This window comes from Aureobasidium pullulans, assembly GCF_000721785.1.
Source record: "Aureobasidium pullulans EXF-150 unplaced genomic scaffold scaffold_1, whole genome shotgun sequence".
Taxonomy (NCBI): domain Eukaryota; kingdom Fungi; phylum Ascomycota; class Dothideomycetes; order Dothideales; family Saccotheciaceae; genus Aureobasidium; species Aureobasidium pullulans.
This window is the reverse complement of record NW_021941021.1, coordinates 1739526-1754467: the sequence shown is the minus strand read 5'-3', so window position 1 is coordinate 1754467 and position 14942 is coordinate 1739526. Positions and strand designations below refer to the sequence as shown.

At 51.7% G+C, this 14942-nt stretch overlaps 6 protein-coding genes across 6 annotated transcripts; 3 read left to right on the top strand and 3 right to left on the bottom strand.

Moving 5' to 3' along the window:
• Positions 1 to 546: 546 nt before the first annotated feature.
• Positions 547 to 2266, bottom strand: M438DRAFT_330759 (uncharacterized protein; the record flags this gene model as incomplete). The annotated part of the gene is made up of 3 exons (XM_029903349.1): positions 547 to 956; positions 1009 to 1171; positions 1226 to 2266. 3 exons carry the CDS (start codon positions 2264 to 2266, stop codon positions 547 to 549), a joined length of 1614 nt encoding a protein of 537 aa, XP_029765973.1.
• Positions 2267 to 3050: 784 nt separating this feature from the next.
• Positions 3051 to 3662, top strand: M438DRAFT_262659 (acyl-CoA N-acyltransferase; the record flags this gene model as incomplete). The annotated part of the gene is made up of 2 exons (XM_029899834.1): positions 3051 to 3455; positions 3510 to 3662. The coding sequence occupies 2 exons, from the start codon at positions 3051 to 3053 to the stop codon at positions 3660 to 3662; spliced, it is 558 nt and encodes a 185-aa protein (XP_029765972.1).
• A 109-nt stretch (positions 3663 to 3771) lies between these two features.
• Positions 3772 to 4974, bottom strand: M438DRAFT_262201 (uncharacterized protein; the record flags this gene model as incomplete). Its single annotated transcript, XM_029899799.1, has 3 exons — positions 3772 to 4014; positions 4079 to 4770; positions 4827 to 4974. The coding sequence occupies 3 exons, from the start codon at positions 4972 to 4974 to the stop codon at positions 3772 to 3774; spliced, it is 1083 nt and encodes a 360-aa protein (XP_029765971.1).
• A 212-nt stretch (positions 4975 to 5186) lies between these two features.
• On the top strand, positions 5187 to 7813 carry M438DRAFT_309498 (ABC transporter-like protein). Its single transcript, XM_029902384.1, has 4 exons — positions 5187 to 5801; positions 5857 to 5971; positions 6024 to 6292; positions 6341 to 7813. The coding sequence occupies exons 1-4, from the start codon at positions 5394 to 5396 to the stop codon at positions 7676 to 7678; spliced, it is 2130 nt and encodes a 709-aa protein (XP_029765970.1). The 5' UTR covers positions 5187 to 5393; the 3' UTR covers positions 7679 to 7813.
• A 31-nt stretch (positions 7814 to 7844) lies between these two features.
• Positions 7845 to 10605, top strand: M438DRAFT_361230 (uncharacterized protein). Its single transcript, XM_029907495.1, has 2 exons — positions 7845 to 8105; positions 8192 to 10605. Exons 1-2 carry the CDS (start codon positions 7916 to 7918, stop codon positions 10390 to 10392), a joined length of 2391 nt encoding a protein of 796 aa, XP_029765969.1. The 5' UTR covers positions 7845 to 7915; the 3' UTR covers positions 10393 to 10605.
• A 1583-nt stretch (positions 10606 to 12188) lies between these two features.
• M438DRAFT_262285 (uncharacterized protein) lies at positions 12189 to 14549 on the bottom strand (the record flags this gene model as incomplete). The annotated part of the gene is made up of 2 exons (XM_029899808.1): positions 12189 to 12694; positions 12761 to 14549. 2 exons carry the CDS (start codon positions 14547 to 14549, stop codon positions 12189 to 12191), a joined length of 2295 nt encoding a protein of 764 aa, XP_029765968.1.
• Between the last annotated feature and the right edge of the window lie 393 nt (positions 14550 to 14942).

Genomic DNA, 14942 nt, shown 5'->3' with positions numbered 1-14942 from the left:
ACAGTACTCAGGAGCCGCCTAGTCAAAGCGGTACCTAGCTCATGATGCCGCCATTGATCGACGATTGGCTTCGGGACCAGTGCCTCTTCAGACTCCTCCGCGTCCCTGTTTCTCACCACTCTTCCCACTTCTGACCGCTCTCAGCTTGAGTCAACTTCTATTCCGTGACCCCTTTTGAACACACGTTGCAATCTGCCACTCGAGAGAAGACCCCGCGATCAAATTTTCGGTCGACCTTTGTCACCTCGAAGGGTACTCAGTCGCGTCACAAACCGTTGGTCGTGACAGAGGGCAGATACGGGAAAAAACCTAGGACAAAGGCTAGCGAAATGATGCGATTTAGCGATTACTCAACCATCTCCCGTATGCCAAAGTCTGTTACTCCTACAGCTGACCAAATGCACGATGGTTTCACAAACGAGAGCAATGTTCATGGAGAGAGAAAAAGGCTTGATCTAAATTCGAAAATTCGCATGGCTTCATGAATATTACTATACAATCTTACAAAGTGTATCTCATCTTGAACGGGTCGTGAAATCAGAAAATCTAAAGGAACATGAACATGGCGGCTCCAAGTGCGGCAACCAGAGCCAAAGAACTCTGTGCACCAACAACATCCTTGTTCTTGAATCCAGCAGCCATGCTCTTGCCAGTCTGGTTGGCAGAAGCGTTGACAGCTGAGGGAGAGTCTCCAAGACCGAAGGGTAGGCCTTGGTAGCCGAAAGTCAGGTTCTGAGCAATCGACTGATTGTAGCACTGTCCGTTGGCAATGTCCAAGTTGCTGAGATCATCGGGGTTCAAGAAGAACATGTACTTCTGCTGGTTCAAGTTCTTGAAACCGCTGGTATCGTAGGGGAACTTGTCGCCAGAGTCTGTGCCACTGGTGTTGCGCAAGAAGATGCACTGGACTTGGTCAGGGAAGTCGGTTGCCATTTGAGGGTAGTCCTTCATGACATCTGGTTTTTGATTAGTATCTTGCATAATGAAATACGATCAATAGGCACATACCGCTGTTACTTGTGTCGGCGACGAGAATGAACTTTCTCTGAGGGAAAGTCTCGAAGACCTTGGTGAGAAGGAACTTGCGGATGGAGAGGGTTGCCGAAACATCCGAGAAGTTGAGAGGGCGGGTATCGAACGAGCCACCAGGGTAATGGGAGTAGGTGAAGTTCTGTATTTGTGATTAGCATGTGTTATTCGTGTGCTTGGGAGAAGTCAATCATACCATGTAAGCTCTGGTGACTTGCTCAGGGGTAGTGGTCAGGTAGTGGAAGTGGGTGTTGGGAAGACTTCTGCTCCAGTTGGCGTAGATATCAGGCATGTTCTCCCAAGGAACGTATTCCTTTGCAAAAGAGTTGAGCAGACCCTGGGAGGGCTCGTAGATCTTGGTGATACGAAGAATATCATCAATATCACTGACGACGGTAAGACCGGTAGTGGGAACAAGGTATGCAGTGGAATTGCCAATGGAAGCACCCTCGACGTGAGTGTTCAAACGCTGAACCTCGTTGGTCTCGTTTCCAGCCATAAGGCCATCACTGTTGATAGGCACGAAAACATCGAAGTCACCCTCGACGGTGGTGTTGTAAGGGAGAGTGATGGTCTGGTTGCCTCCACTGGGAGTAACCGCACCGCCACCACCTGGCTCACCAGAGGAGCCTTGCGACGCGGCAGGGTCAAGGTGGATTGGCGAAACGGCTACATCACCTTGCTGAATGACGAAGATAGATGCAGTAACATTTCGTGCTCTGTCTGCCTGATCCTGAGGAAGTTCTCCAACAGAAGTGTCCACGAGGAAGATGTTGGCCAAACGGTTCAGGTCCTGGGTAGAGGTGTTGGGCTGCTTGTACACATTTCCGTGGAATCTCACGTTCCAGCCAGACTCGGTCCAGTTGGCGTAAGGGTCAAGGTTAAGGACCTGAGTCGGCAACGCATCTACCTGGCTATCGTCAAGGCCGAGCGAGGAAACAACAGCGTCTCCGGTAGGGAAGCCCTGGAAGAAATTTGGTACACCAGATGCGACCCATGAAGGGAGGTCCGAGCCAAGTCCACCAAGGATTGAGCCAATGTCCGACTGGACATCGTCGATGAGACCGCGACGGTATCTCTCAGTGCGCGACGGGTGCGAGTCGACGGGCGATCCGGTTACACGGGGTGCCTGAGGTTCTCCATGAACCACGCGACGAGGTGTAGGTGCCGGCGAGGCATTAGTGAGGGTGTACAGAGATGCTTGAAGCAGGGCTCCGTAAGCCAAAGAGGAACGCATTGTTGCCGCGGAGGCTAAGGAAGCTTGGCCTTGCTTGTGTTCGAGAAGGACGCGTCGATGGAAAGATTGTCTCTAGGAGGAACGACTGTGATATCGATATTAGGGGTGGAAGTGTTCAAGTAGACACGCGACGAGCAACAAGAGCCAGGAGCTGAAGCGACGATCCAAAAAGTGCTGAAGAGAAGATCCCGTGTATATAAACAACGGACGCCGCCAGCCGCACCCCGTGGATCCCTGATTTCTATGCTCCTGTGACGTAGACCGGCAGAATTCATGCACATCACTTCCAGCCTGTTGCTGAGCCCGCGGACCTCGTGCATGACCAACATCGAACATCTTTTCTGGTTCTGAAATCTGGTTTCTGAAACTCCATCTCGGATCTCGGGTTTTTGACTTCTCACTTACTCGAGTACAGGCAAAATGATGTTCATGGAATCCTCGTGAAACGCTTTGGTCAGAGGCGGTGGAGGGGACCCGTATTCAGCGCACGCCCTTCTCCTTTGTCCAGTGGCTGGAACCTACCTGACAATCCCAATCGGACTCGTCCTTCGAGAGCGCTCGGCGAATGAATTAGGTAGGCTCCCTTGACTTTTGGATATATGGCCATTGTCTCATGTCGACGGCAGCTTATATTGACCTTCTTTATGGTGGAGATTGAAACGCGAAACGCGCCAAGCGAAGATCCTCCAGCAATTACTGCTGCCTCAATTAGAAACGTGTATATCATTCCAGAATTTCCAACCAAGCATAGGCGAGTGACTATCTTGTCCCGTCGAAAGAAATCATGGCACTGTCACCTGTGATCATATTCGAGCCCGGAAAGCATGATTATCTTATACCCGCATTTGCGTTTATCCATGAGGACTGCGTCGAAACAGACTATACTCTAGCAACATTCCATCCACCTTTCCACCACAAGGACCCATGCACACCGGATGAGAGGGTCCTCAAGTACTGGCAGAACAATGCTGCAAAGGCAGCAGATGAAGAGAAAGTCATCTTCATGCAGATGGTCGGCGGAGAACTGGCAGGTTATGTCGCTCTAGGAAGCCAAGCATGCGAAACAGGTCCATTTAGAGGAAGTGTTGAGAAGTTGCTAGTCAGTCCACGATACAGACGAATGGGCATTGCGAAGCGTCTCATGGCAAAGCTGGAAGAAGTGGCACTGTCAAGAGGAACGACGTTGCTGGTAAGATGAGTGCTTTTCTGTTGTTGGTCTAGCTAAAAACTGACTGCACATAAGTCTCTCGATACCGAGGCCGGTAGTCCAGCAGAAGGCATTTACCCTCGACTTGGTTATACTCGGCTTGGAGCAATCCCGAGATATGGTGTGTCTCCTAAGGACAGACGTTTGGTTGATGAAGTCTTCTTTTACAAGGATCTCAGGTCAATATAGAGTGGACTGAACCCCAAAAGGTGGAAACAAGTCCAGATGCTGAAAGGTGAAGAAGTGGGGTCATGCAAGGAATAAATGTACATGGAATCTTGAGAGCGAAAAGGATGGATCATGACTTGGAAATAGTGACCTTGCCATCGCTCTCCACTGTTGCGTAGCTGAGCTTGGTCGGGGCAGGAGGGGTAGAAGGAGAAGCGTCAGTGACGGCAGGAGTGACTGGCTTTCCGGCCTGCAGCACGCCGGCAGGAGTATCGGCAGCCTCGTTAACATCACGAGCAGTAAAGGCGTCGGTCAACTTGGCACCTCTTGACTGTAAAAGGATGTTGGCAGGTCCCTGGAATCGGAGGAACATCTGCAAAGAGAGCGGGTTAGTGGTGATACAGACAGGTCAAGGAGAGATGATGGCGATAACTTACTCTATCTCCCCATATTGAGCGACGAGCCCAGGTACGGATGGTGAACAAAGTATTGGCCACGACCCGCCAGACATTTGATTGACGGACGACCTTGAAGAACCTGGTATCGGGTAGGTATGAGAAGGCATTGGGAATCTGCAGGCGCAGGTTCGATGACTTGAAGCGGTAAGGCTGAGGGGCGTGTTGCATGATGCTATAAGCAATGACATTGCTAGGGTGGACAATGTACTCCTCGCCAGACTTCAGGGCGAGCTGATAGACCTGACCCTTGCCTGACAAGCAGAGAAGTCCACGGCCAGTAACGCGAGAACTGCCCCAGTGCGCAATGCTCATCGAGGTGTTGATCTGAGGCTTGATGGAGAGAGTGTGACCAGTCCAGGCAAGAAGAGCATTTCTCTGGGCGATCATCCAGTCAAGGCGACCATCGAGGTGGATAACAGAGAAAGTGGTAAGAGGAGACTTGGACGAGATCAAAGCGGTATAGGGAGCGGTCGAGGTGACTTTTTGGTAGAGGAAAGGGATTCCGAAGGCGGCACGGCGGAAAGGTTCGAGGACGGAAAGAGAAGAAACAGTGCTCTCAGCATCGCCGTGGAAGCCAACGAGGGAGCCTTTGCGGGTATAAAGGTTCTGCGATGCAGAGATGGATGCCGAAAGAAGAGAGAAAGGGCTGCCGAGGACCTCGAATTGGGCATCTGGCTTGGGTTAGCAAGTGGAGAGACAAGTTTGCGCATGACACGGGAGTAGATACCAGGAGCAGTGCTGTCGGCGGCAGCAGAGGCGACGGTGGGATTGGTCGACGATGGAGTGGCCGCGATCTGTACGAATCGTCGCGGCGATGAGCGCAAGACGTCGCATGGCTGAGTGCGACGGAGCAGCTCTTGCGCACGGCAGCGCATTGCGATAGACATTGCGCAATTGGCGATATAGTGTCGTCGACAGTGCTGGGAACTATCTTCTTCTTCTTCTTCCTTACACAGCTGCACCTGCCAACTCTCTCCGCCTTGGACGCGTGCCTTCCCGAAGCCGAAAGGTCCAAGGTGACGTGCTGTCCGTGCGAGCTTCATTCATGTCATTTGGTCCCACTCTCCGCTCTTATCAATCTTCCTTCTAGCAATCAATTGTCCCATCTCGTCGTCCGTAGCCCGATTGTCTGTTTGTTCGCGTTTGCTCCATCTCGGCGACCCGAACTCTGCATCAAACTTGCATCAACTCCGTATATCTCTTTCTTCTCACGAGAAGCTGGCCATCATGGTGTTTTGAGCTGTTGAACCCCCACCAACCATACACGACTCCCTTCGCCTTAGCACACTAGGTCATGTCGGCCACTTGTGCCCTTCGAGGCATCTATACTTGCCATAGACTGGCCCATCCCTCACGAACCTTCTCCCGTATCTCGACCTGCCAGAAAAGCATCCGCCCCAATGTCCGCGTCTTCACCACCTCGCCATGGCGCTGCAAAGACGACTCTCGTGCCAAAAATGTTCCGTCTGAGATCAAGGTCGAAGCTGCTGAAGCTACCAAGACTCCCACTGTGCAGCAAGAGAAGGCCACTGGTCCAGCCAAACAACCCACGCTGCTAGCCGAGCAGACCGTCTCCAACAAGGAACAGCGCAAGGCTGATTGGGCTATTATCAAGGACATGGTCCGCTACCTATGGCCAAAGGATGATTTTGGTACTCGTTTCAGAGTCGGCCTGTCCGTCGCACTCCTCGTAGGCGCAAAGGTAATTATCCATCATCTTCTTTCGACAGTGTGCCGTAGTATTAATGGCATCCAAGGTTTTGAACGTCCAAGTCCCCTTCTATTTCAAATCCATCGTAGATTCCATGAACATAGACTTTGCTGCTGTTGGCGGCACTGCTGTCACCGTCGCTGGCGCCACCATCTTCGCCTGTAAGACCTTCCGTTATCCACCAATAAGCATCCTCCTCTAATCCGTGTTCAGACGGTGCTACTAGAATAGGTGCTGCTGTCTTCCAAGAGATTCGCAACGCAGTCTTCGCCAGTGTAGCCCAGAAAGCTATTCGCCGGGTCGCTGCCACTGTCTTTGATCACCTTCTCAAGCTGGATCTGAACTTCCACTTATCGAGACAGACTGGTGGTCTAACCAGAGCTATCGATCGAGGAACAAAGGGTATTAGTTTCCTCTTGCAGTCAATGGTCTTCCATATCATCCCTACTGCGCTTGAGATCTCGTTAGTCTGCGGTATCCTAGTAAGTCTGTCCCAACATGTCGTCCATGTATTGGTTTAACATTCGCAGACGTGGCAATATGGATTCAAATTCGCCCTCATCACAGCTGCCACCATGGTCGGCTACTCCGCCTTCACAATCTTGACAACATCGTGGAGGACGAAGTTCCGCAAGGCCGCCAATGCAGCTGACAACAAGGGAGCAACGGTCGCAGTAGACTCGCTGATCAACTACGAGACCGTAAAATACTTCAACAACGAGCGCTATGAAGTCGGACGCTACGACGCCGCTCTTCGCAACTACCAGGACGCATCCATCAAGGTTGCTACTTCGCTCGCCTTCCTCAACAGTGGACAGAACCTAATCTTCTCGAGCGCTTTGACGGCTATGATGTACTACGGCGCTGACGGCGTTGCTACCGGCCAACTTACTGTTGGCGATCTTGTCATGATTAACCAACTCGTCTTCCAGCTCTCGGTGCCTCTGAACTTCCTCGGCTCCGTATACCGCGAACTCAGACAAAGTCTGCTTGACATGGAGACACTTTTCAACCTTCAGAAGGTCAACGTGGCTATCAAGGAACCCGAGAATGCCAAGCCTCTGATGCTTACAGGTGGTGGTATCAAGTTCGAGAATGTCTCTTTCGGCTACCGCCCTGATAGACCCATTCTCCGCAATCTCAACCTTGAAATCCCTGCTGGCAAGAAGATTGCCATCGTTGGTCCCAGTGGATGTGGCAAGTCGACCATTCTTCGTCTACTGTTTAGATCTTACGACGTTCAAGGTGGCAGAATCTTGATTGATGGACAAGACATTCGCGATGTTCAGATTGAGAGTCTTCGTAAAGCCATTGGTGTTGTGCCGCAAGACACACCTCTGTTCAATGACACCATCGAGCACAACCTCAGATACGGTGATCTTGAAGCTCCTTCTGAGAAGGTCGAAGCAGCTGCAAAGCGTGCTAAGGTCCACGATATTATTCAGAAGTTCCCTGACAAGTACGCCACCATGGTGGGTGAGCGTGGTATGATGATCTCAGGTGGTGAGAAGCAACGTTTGGCCATTGCCAGACTGCTGCTCAAAGACCCACCTTTCCTGTTCTTTGATGAAGCAACATCTGCCCTTGACACGCATACAGAGCAGGCACTTCTGGGCAACATTAACAGTATCCTCAAAGAGAAGGCTCGAACAAGCATTTTCGTTGCTCACAGACTCCGCACAATCTACGATTCCGACATTATCATCGTCTTGAAGGATGGCGATGTAGCAGAGCAAGGTACACACGAGCGCCTTGTTGATAGTGGAGGTGTCTACTCTGAATTGTGGAGTGCTCAGGAAATGCTCTTCATCGATGAAGAGCAGGAGAAATCCGAGGAGAAGAAGAAGCAGGAGAAGAAGAGGAAATAAATCTACACACTGTGGACATATGAAATTATGTCATTGTATATACTGTAAACTAGATGGATGCCTGAAAATGCCTCTGATGATCTCCATAAACTGCCTGATTTTAGATTGGGCGAAATCCTTCCAGCTCAACACGTTCTTGGCGGTCGCATGACTTCCACCTTCCTGTCTTGTGTCGTAAATAAAAGTATTGGAAGGTCCGACCTGCTAAACTTGACCAAAAAATACAATGTTTACATCATGGAAGCAAATCCTCCATCTTACGGACAAGCCACTGCGGTGAACGCATGGGATCTCATTGCCGAATACATCCCCTCATCGGACCTCTGCTCCGCCGCCTCGGTATGTCAGCAGTGGCATGCAACATTCGCGCCGCATCTTTGGGGTAATCCTGCTTCTCATTTTGGAGACGAAAATGACAAAGTCTATGGTGAGTAACATGCATGCGCTATAAGCATCGAGACATCCTCCAACATCGTCCTGCTCCTACACGGCAATACTTATGTTCCACACTAGTTGCCCTTACTCGATTCATTCGCACTCTCCCTTGGGCCAGAAGAACTGTTAGATCATTAACACATACACTTCACCTTCCCCCAGCGCATGCGGAAATCTACAACGGACCTAGCGATGACTGGCTTCGTGAAGTACTCGAAGGTCTCCCAAATCTCCAGTCATTGGTCGTTCGTGGCTTGCCTTTCTTCGACCATGCAGCTCTGAATGCACTCAAGTATACACGACTTTCGAGCAACAGAAAACAACTGGCCCAAGCTCAGACACCTTTCGGTCTGCGATTACTTGACGCGTCAAGATGCAGTAATGTTACTGCGATTGGACTGCAACAAGCCCTTAGACGTTTTGACTCACTCCTCTATCTTGATCTTTCGTGGACTTATCCCGCAAAGAGTCCCGAAGTCCTTCGGGGTCTGAGCCAGTTCCGCGGTCTGCAAGTCTTGAAGCTTCGAGGAATATCACTCAAAGACGACGATGTGCTTGTTCTGGCAAATGCAATCAAGACTCGGGTTAGAAGCTTGGATCTACGAAACAATCAGCTGACGGACAGGAGTGTGCGTATTCTACTACAGCTGTGCTTCACGCTCCCACCCAGGAAGGACAATGATGGCCAAGTCATGTCTCCCTCACTCCTACCGTATCTGGGTGCTGAGATGCTTGCGATTTACCGAGGAGCTAATTTCGAAGCTTTCCTAAGAAACGAGTTCACAGACAAGTTTGTCGGACGTCTTGCCATTGAGGACGCCCCAGAGAGTGGCATTACTCATCTCTATCTCTCGGATAATCAGTTCACTGTCGAGGGATTATCTGGGCTCGTCAGATCTGGAAGATTACATGTCCTCGATGCTGGAAGCCTCTTGCCTGCAATGGTCGCACACGACGGATCCTTCAGCATGGAGTTTCCTAGTTTGGCCAAGCTGGCTCCTGTGTTAGCTGAATCTGCCAGTCACAGTTTGACGTATCTAAGGATCGACCACAGTCTGGTAACCAAAGAAGCGCCGAGGTCACAAGAGGGAAGTGTTGAGCCGACTCCAAGATATTGTGAACTCGCGGATACCTCAAATTACCCAGCGGGAGTCGCTGAATTGAGTCATGACACTGAGGTGTTTGAGCTCATGGGAGATACCTCTTTTGCAGCAGAGGTATCTGGAGATACTGCTGTCCCTATTGTGGTGAGTCCAACAGCCGACACCAAGTCTACCGGAGACTTCCGGCAAAGACGAAGTGGCAGTCAAGATCTGCCCATACCCGTCGATGCAGAACAGATGAATGAGAACGGTCTACACGTAGCATCAATTGAACGAGAACACGATGAGGCAACGGCAGCTGTGGACAGATCTTTGACACCGAGCCCAGTTGTTTCCTTCCGCGGTCGAAGTCGCAGCTACTCCTCGGTCGTCGATGAGCGCAAGTTTCGGGTGCAAACATCCTTGACGCAGGCCAGAGGCTTTCATCCTGGTATACTGCCTCATATGACTACCTTGATTCTGACAGAAGTTCCATCATCTTCTCCAACACTAGACACACCAAACAGACTGATCTCTTTCATACGTTCGTGCGGTGAAGAGACTGCTCTGGCAAAACTTCAGGCTAGACTAGACTGGACATTGCCGCCAGGCCGACGAACAAGCTGTTCTCACCAGAAGGAGCTCGTACGGAAATCATTTGCCCTCGAACAGGTCATTCTCGAAGTCGCGCCACAGAGCATGGACCAGAAGAAAAGAGATGCCGCTAGTGCTTGGAGACATCGAGGCACTAAGTCAGTGACGCAAGATCAGGATAGTGAGGCTCTATGGGCAGCCTCCCAGACAGACTTTTCTTTCTTCGGCGAAGGCGAGACCAACAGCCTTGACTCTTTCTTGGAGCCAGCACGGCCACCGCCTATGAGCATCATGTCTGGCATGGAGGTTTCTGTTGACCAACCATCACCACAATATCAGCGTTTACAGAACCAGTCGGCTCAGGAGACGCAAGTACCACAAGTCGATGTCATTTCGGAGATCTCAAAGTTCAGGAAGTCGACCAAGTCCAAGTATCAGGCTCGCGTCGCTGCTGGGGAGAAAGATCCGGAAGTCGACGGGTTTTGGGAGGGCAACATCAAGGTCATCAGAAGGCCTCACAATGTGGATCCAAAGCATGAAGACGATGAGGTATGGGCTGACTACTATGGCAATCGTTTTTCGAATGGCTATCTTTATCGCTAGCACGTCAAACGATAACCCGAGAGTCTCAAGTCAGTGACAGAGAGTGTCACCCTGTCTACAGTTTTATGTGACGCGTCTTCGACCTTCTCAAGTGTCCAGAATATAGTTGTTCGTATCATGAAGCCTACACGCAAGTACAAATGACGTGAGTACCTTCAATGTCTCCGTAGGTTCTTTATTATTGTTCATCATAATCAAATCTCATCCTGTCCGTGTCATCATGATCCTCCAACAGTCAACCTTCGCAAGCCAATTCGCTACTCCTTTCGTTCTCTCGATAAACAAAACATCAAGCGGTAATCCTATCAATGCCTTCTACATATCGAACGTTAGCAAAGGCACCTCCCCCAATGCCATCGCCAAAAAAGCACTCACAGCATGGCTCAAATCATTGCACCTGCTTTCCTCCCGTTGGACTCGATGTCGACACCATAGCAACAGATGATGGTTTCTCAGACGCAGTGGCAGTGGCAGTGGCAGCTCCACCAGACAAATTCTGATAAATAGCTATACCCACAGCAGACCCCCCAATCCCGATAACCGCATTGATGAGTTTTTGACTTGCCGATGACATGATCTTTTCCCCTCCAATCACCTTTTTTGTGTTTCGTGATGAATAGCTGTAGTGTAGATGTTGAAAATGTGTTGTTGGGTAGGGGGGTTGGCGACGTTTATATAGTGGCGTTTTTGAATATTTATATGCCTCATTCCTTTTCAGGCAGATATCTATATTCAGGTTTTTAGTGGGAGGGAGGCGTCTTTTCGGCAGTATGACGGATTATGGAGGCGTGTGTCAGGATCGAAGTGGTCACGAGTGACTCAGAGTAGAAGAGCCGAACAACCGACGACGATGAAGAGCTCGCAGTCTTCGAGGGGGCAACGGTTCATAGCTGTCGAAAATCACAGTGTTTTTTAGATTGTAGTCTACATCTTCTGAGAGCGTGGTAGTCATGCGCTCTCACCGGCGCAAAACTGTCTTGCTTTCCCAGAAGACAATCGCCACATGAGAGAAGTAAGGGGAAATTGGGTAGTTGTGATTATGCGCAAAGCAGCAAAAAACTAGCTATCAAAGAAGCAGAAGGGACGGCAAAAGCCAAAAAAGCGCCGCTCGCCCTTGTATGTAGAGAAGAGCAAGAAAACAGTCGTGTTCTCATTAGAAAGCAAGAAAAAAAGACAAGGGGCAAATGGGGAATTGTGGGCAAAAAGCAAGATGATGGTGGTTGGAATAAAACAAGGGGTATGGGTATGGGCATGGGTATCAACGTCTCTTCTTGCTGCTGCTGCCAGCACCGTCACCGAGAAGGTCACCAGTAAGGCGCTTGAAAATGCCTCCGGCAAGGCCTTTGCCACTGAGTAGGTCCTCGATCTTGTCAGCAAGAGGGTCTTCGCCTCGTTCTGGCACCTTTCTGCCTTCTGGATCAAAGCGAGGTGGCAATTCAACGGTCTCGCTGGAGTTGACGCTGTCTGGCGAGCCTGTGCGATGTGCTGATGGATCGCGAGATCTACGACGTCTGTGATGGCGATGCTGGTGTTGATCGTTGGTGTCGTCGTTATGTTCATGCTCATTTTGGTCTTCGTCGTGGTAGCGATGGCGTCTGCGTCTTCTTCGCTTGTGCTCTGTCTCTGTAGTACCGTTGCTACTCAACTCGCTTCTGGTTCTGATTCTGTCGTCGTTTCCGTCGCTCTCCGAATAATCTGTCTCTGGGGGTTTCCTCTTCGCTTCCGGTGAATTCATGCCTTCACTCGGCGGGACGTTGAACTGAACGCTCTTTTTGTTTATACCATCTGCAGAATTGTTAGCCGGAGTTCAAATCATTCAAAAAAGTTGGCAGATAGGGGAAGTGATGGCAAGGAAGGGACACAGGGGACGAGGCAGTACAAAAGCCGAACCACCCACCAGAAGCTGAGTCGTGTGCATCAGAAGGAGGAGTCGAACTCACGTGTTCTGGACCCGGCCTGCCGCGATTGTCGCCAGCATAGCGCGTGTCACCAGCAAAGGTCTCGTTGGCAGGAGGATACCCCAGATTGGGATCAGGGCTGGCATAGCGTTCGTCATGTCGGCCACGAGGGACACCAGCGGCACCGGGAGGTGGTGGATAATCGGCAGGATTATAGGGTGGGTATTCGTGTGGGGGATAGTCGGGCTGACGTCCGTAATTGTCTGTGGGTGGGGGTGGGAAAGAGTTGGTGGCGGGATAGTAGTCCTGGCTTTGAGGAGTGGGAGGGTAGGCAGCATTGGCACCCATTGGTGGCGGCGAGTATGGTCTGTCGTGTGCATACATGTCTTCCTCTTCTTCGCGACCTGCGACAAACTGTTAGTTGCTTGGTGTATGCGATTGCGTTATTCTGAACTCACGTCTGCGGTCACGATCGCGATCACGGTCTCTGTCTCGGTCTGATCTCCTACGTTCATCCCGTTTGCCCAGCTCGTGTGCAGCTACAGCGGCGACTCCAGCGGCGGCAGCACCCTCGGCCAAACCTCTAGTCCGACTGCGGCTTCTCGATCTGGAGCGACTCGATCTGTCGTGTCTGCGTCTGTCGGGACTCAACGAAGCAGAACTACCTCTGCGTCTGCGTCTGTACTCTGCGGGTGCTTCCTCGTAGCGTCGGTTCGGGTAGATCGGATCGTCGCCATATTCTATAAGCGCGGGATCACTCGAAGCTCTACGCAAACGAGGTTCGTCATCAGGGTAGGGGACAGATCTGCTGCGAGATCTGCTACGAGATCTGGACCTGGCACGTCCAGGCTCGGATGCGTCGTCTCTCACGGCTTCTTTGCGAGCCTTACTTCGCTCGTACAAGCCGGCGACGGCAGCACCACCCAGTCCTGCGGCAGCAATCGGCACACCTGTACGGATTCTGCTCTTGGAGCGAGATTTCTTGCCACCTCTTGAACGACTGCGAACACGGTCCAGGATTCCGGCGGCTGCAGCGGTTGCAAGGCCTGCCTGAGCAATACGACGGTTGCGGTGTTCGGGATCGCGATGCTTGCTTTCGCTTCTGCTTCTGGGTCTGGCATCCAAAGGGGGAGGGACACTACCGACCGAGGCACGGCGTCTTCTAGATCTGCTGCGACGTGTTGGTGGCACTTCGTTGTTAACGATTACCGTTTCCTTGTTTCCTCTGTTTCGGAGAGCGTATGCTGCAAGCGCGCCGACGGCGGCTACTGTACCAACTTTGGCCAAAGTACGTGCGCGAGAACGACTCCTACTTCGACTCTTGCTGCGATGGCGACGGCGTCTTTCACGACGGCTGGAACGATGCGAACGATCGGTGGAAACTGATCTTGAGCGTGAACTTCGCATGTGACTTCTGGCACGGCTCAGTGCTTCGGCACCAACAGCACCCAATGCAGCGCCGCCCAAAAGTTGACGACCACGGTGACCGGACTCATCTCCTTGTTTTCGGCGGTGATGGCGTAGAATCTCGGCGGCTCCAAGACCGGCTATGGCGCCTTCGGCTAGGTGACGGCGGTGGTGAGGTGAGTGATCGCGCGAGCCGCCGTTGCGTTCTGTGCGAGTGATGACGATATCCTCGTCGCTGCTGTAGCGGTCGTCGGCATAATTGGACGCTGAATCCCGAGGGTCAACATCGTGTCTGTAATCACGCTCATCATAGAAGTCCTCACCACCGCCTCCACGACGCGGGCCTCGATCAACTGCTCGAGTCGTGCGTTCGTAGTAGTAGTCTTCGTCATCCCTTCTCCTCTGTGCATCGTCGTATTGTGGCTCTTGTTGAAGTACGACGGGTTGACGAGGGGCTTCCTTGATGATGATGGGCTGTGGGTCCTGGCGTATGATGATGGGCTGCGGCTGATAATATTCGGTCGAGCGAGTGTATCTTTCAAGGTCCCATTGATCGCGGCGAGGAGGCTCACGTTCTACTTCCCGTTCATAACGGAATTCGCGTACTCGATCAGGAGGGGAGGGCGCACGCTCAACATTTCTTTCGTAGCGGACGATTTCTCTTGGGGCCTCCCTTTCGCGGGTGCGGTACTCGAGATCGCGGTCGTATCTGGGAGCTTGTTCGCGGTCGCGCTTGATGACGATCTGTTTCTCGTAGGTATCCTCTTCTTCAAATGCGCGGTCGGGGACTCGATAGCGGCGGACAGTCGTGTATGTGCGCGGTTCGTCGCGATCTTTGTAGATGACCGACATGATGACGGCGCAGGTCCGGAGACGGCAGTTTGGTACTGGCCGTTAGGATCCGCGGTCGACAAAACGGGTGGAGCGGATGGTGGAGGTGAACGCTGGAGAGGGCGTGGGGAAACAGGTCGACAAGCAACTGTAAATGAACTAAACGAAAGTGCAAGTGTGAGGCTAAGCAGGCTGAAGAGTAAGATTATGCAAAGCCAGGCAACCAGGCGCGGACGAGTGCAATCTGCTGCGACCAAGGGACTCCCGACGGTGGTGGCTGGTGATCACCCAGCCCACCTTCCTTCCCTCCTTCCTTCTTCACTTGAAAGCGGTGACGTCTGTTCCACGTGCACGCATTCAAACAAGCAGGCACGCAGTTCACACGAGAGAGAACCAGATCTTGTCAAACTACGA

Coding starts and splice junctions, on each gene's coding strand:
- M438DRAFT_309498 (XM_029902384.1), top strand. CDS start 5,394: ATGTCGGCCACTTGTGCCCTTCGAGGCATCTATACTTGCCATAGACTG. Junction 5,972..6,023: donor TGGCGCCACCATCTTCGCCT/GTAAGACCTTCC, acceptor ATCCGTGTTCAG/ACGGTGCTACTAGAATAGGT. Junction 6,293..6,340: donor CGTTAGTCTGCGGTATCCTA/GTAAGTCTGTCC, acceptor TAACATTCGCAG/ACGTGGCAATATGGATTCAA.
- M438DRAFT_361230 (XM_029907495.1), top strand. CDS start 7,916: ATGGAAGCAAATCCTCCATCTTACGGACAAGCCACTGCGGTGAACGCA. Junction 8,106..8,191: donor CGAAAATGACAAAGTCTATG/GTGAGTAACATG, acceptor GTTCCACACTAG/TTGCCCTTACTCGATTCATT.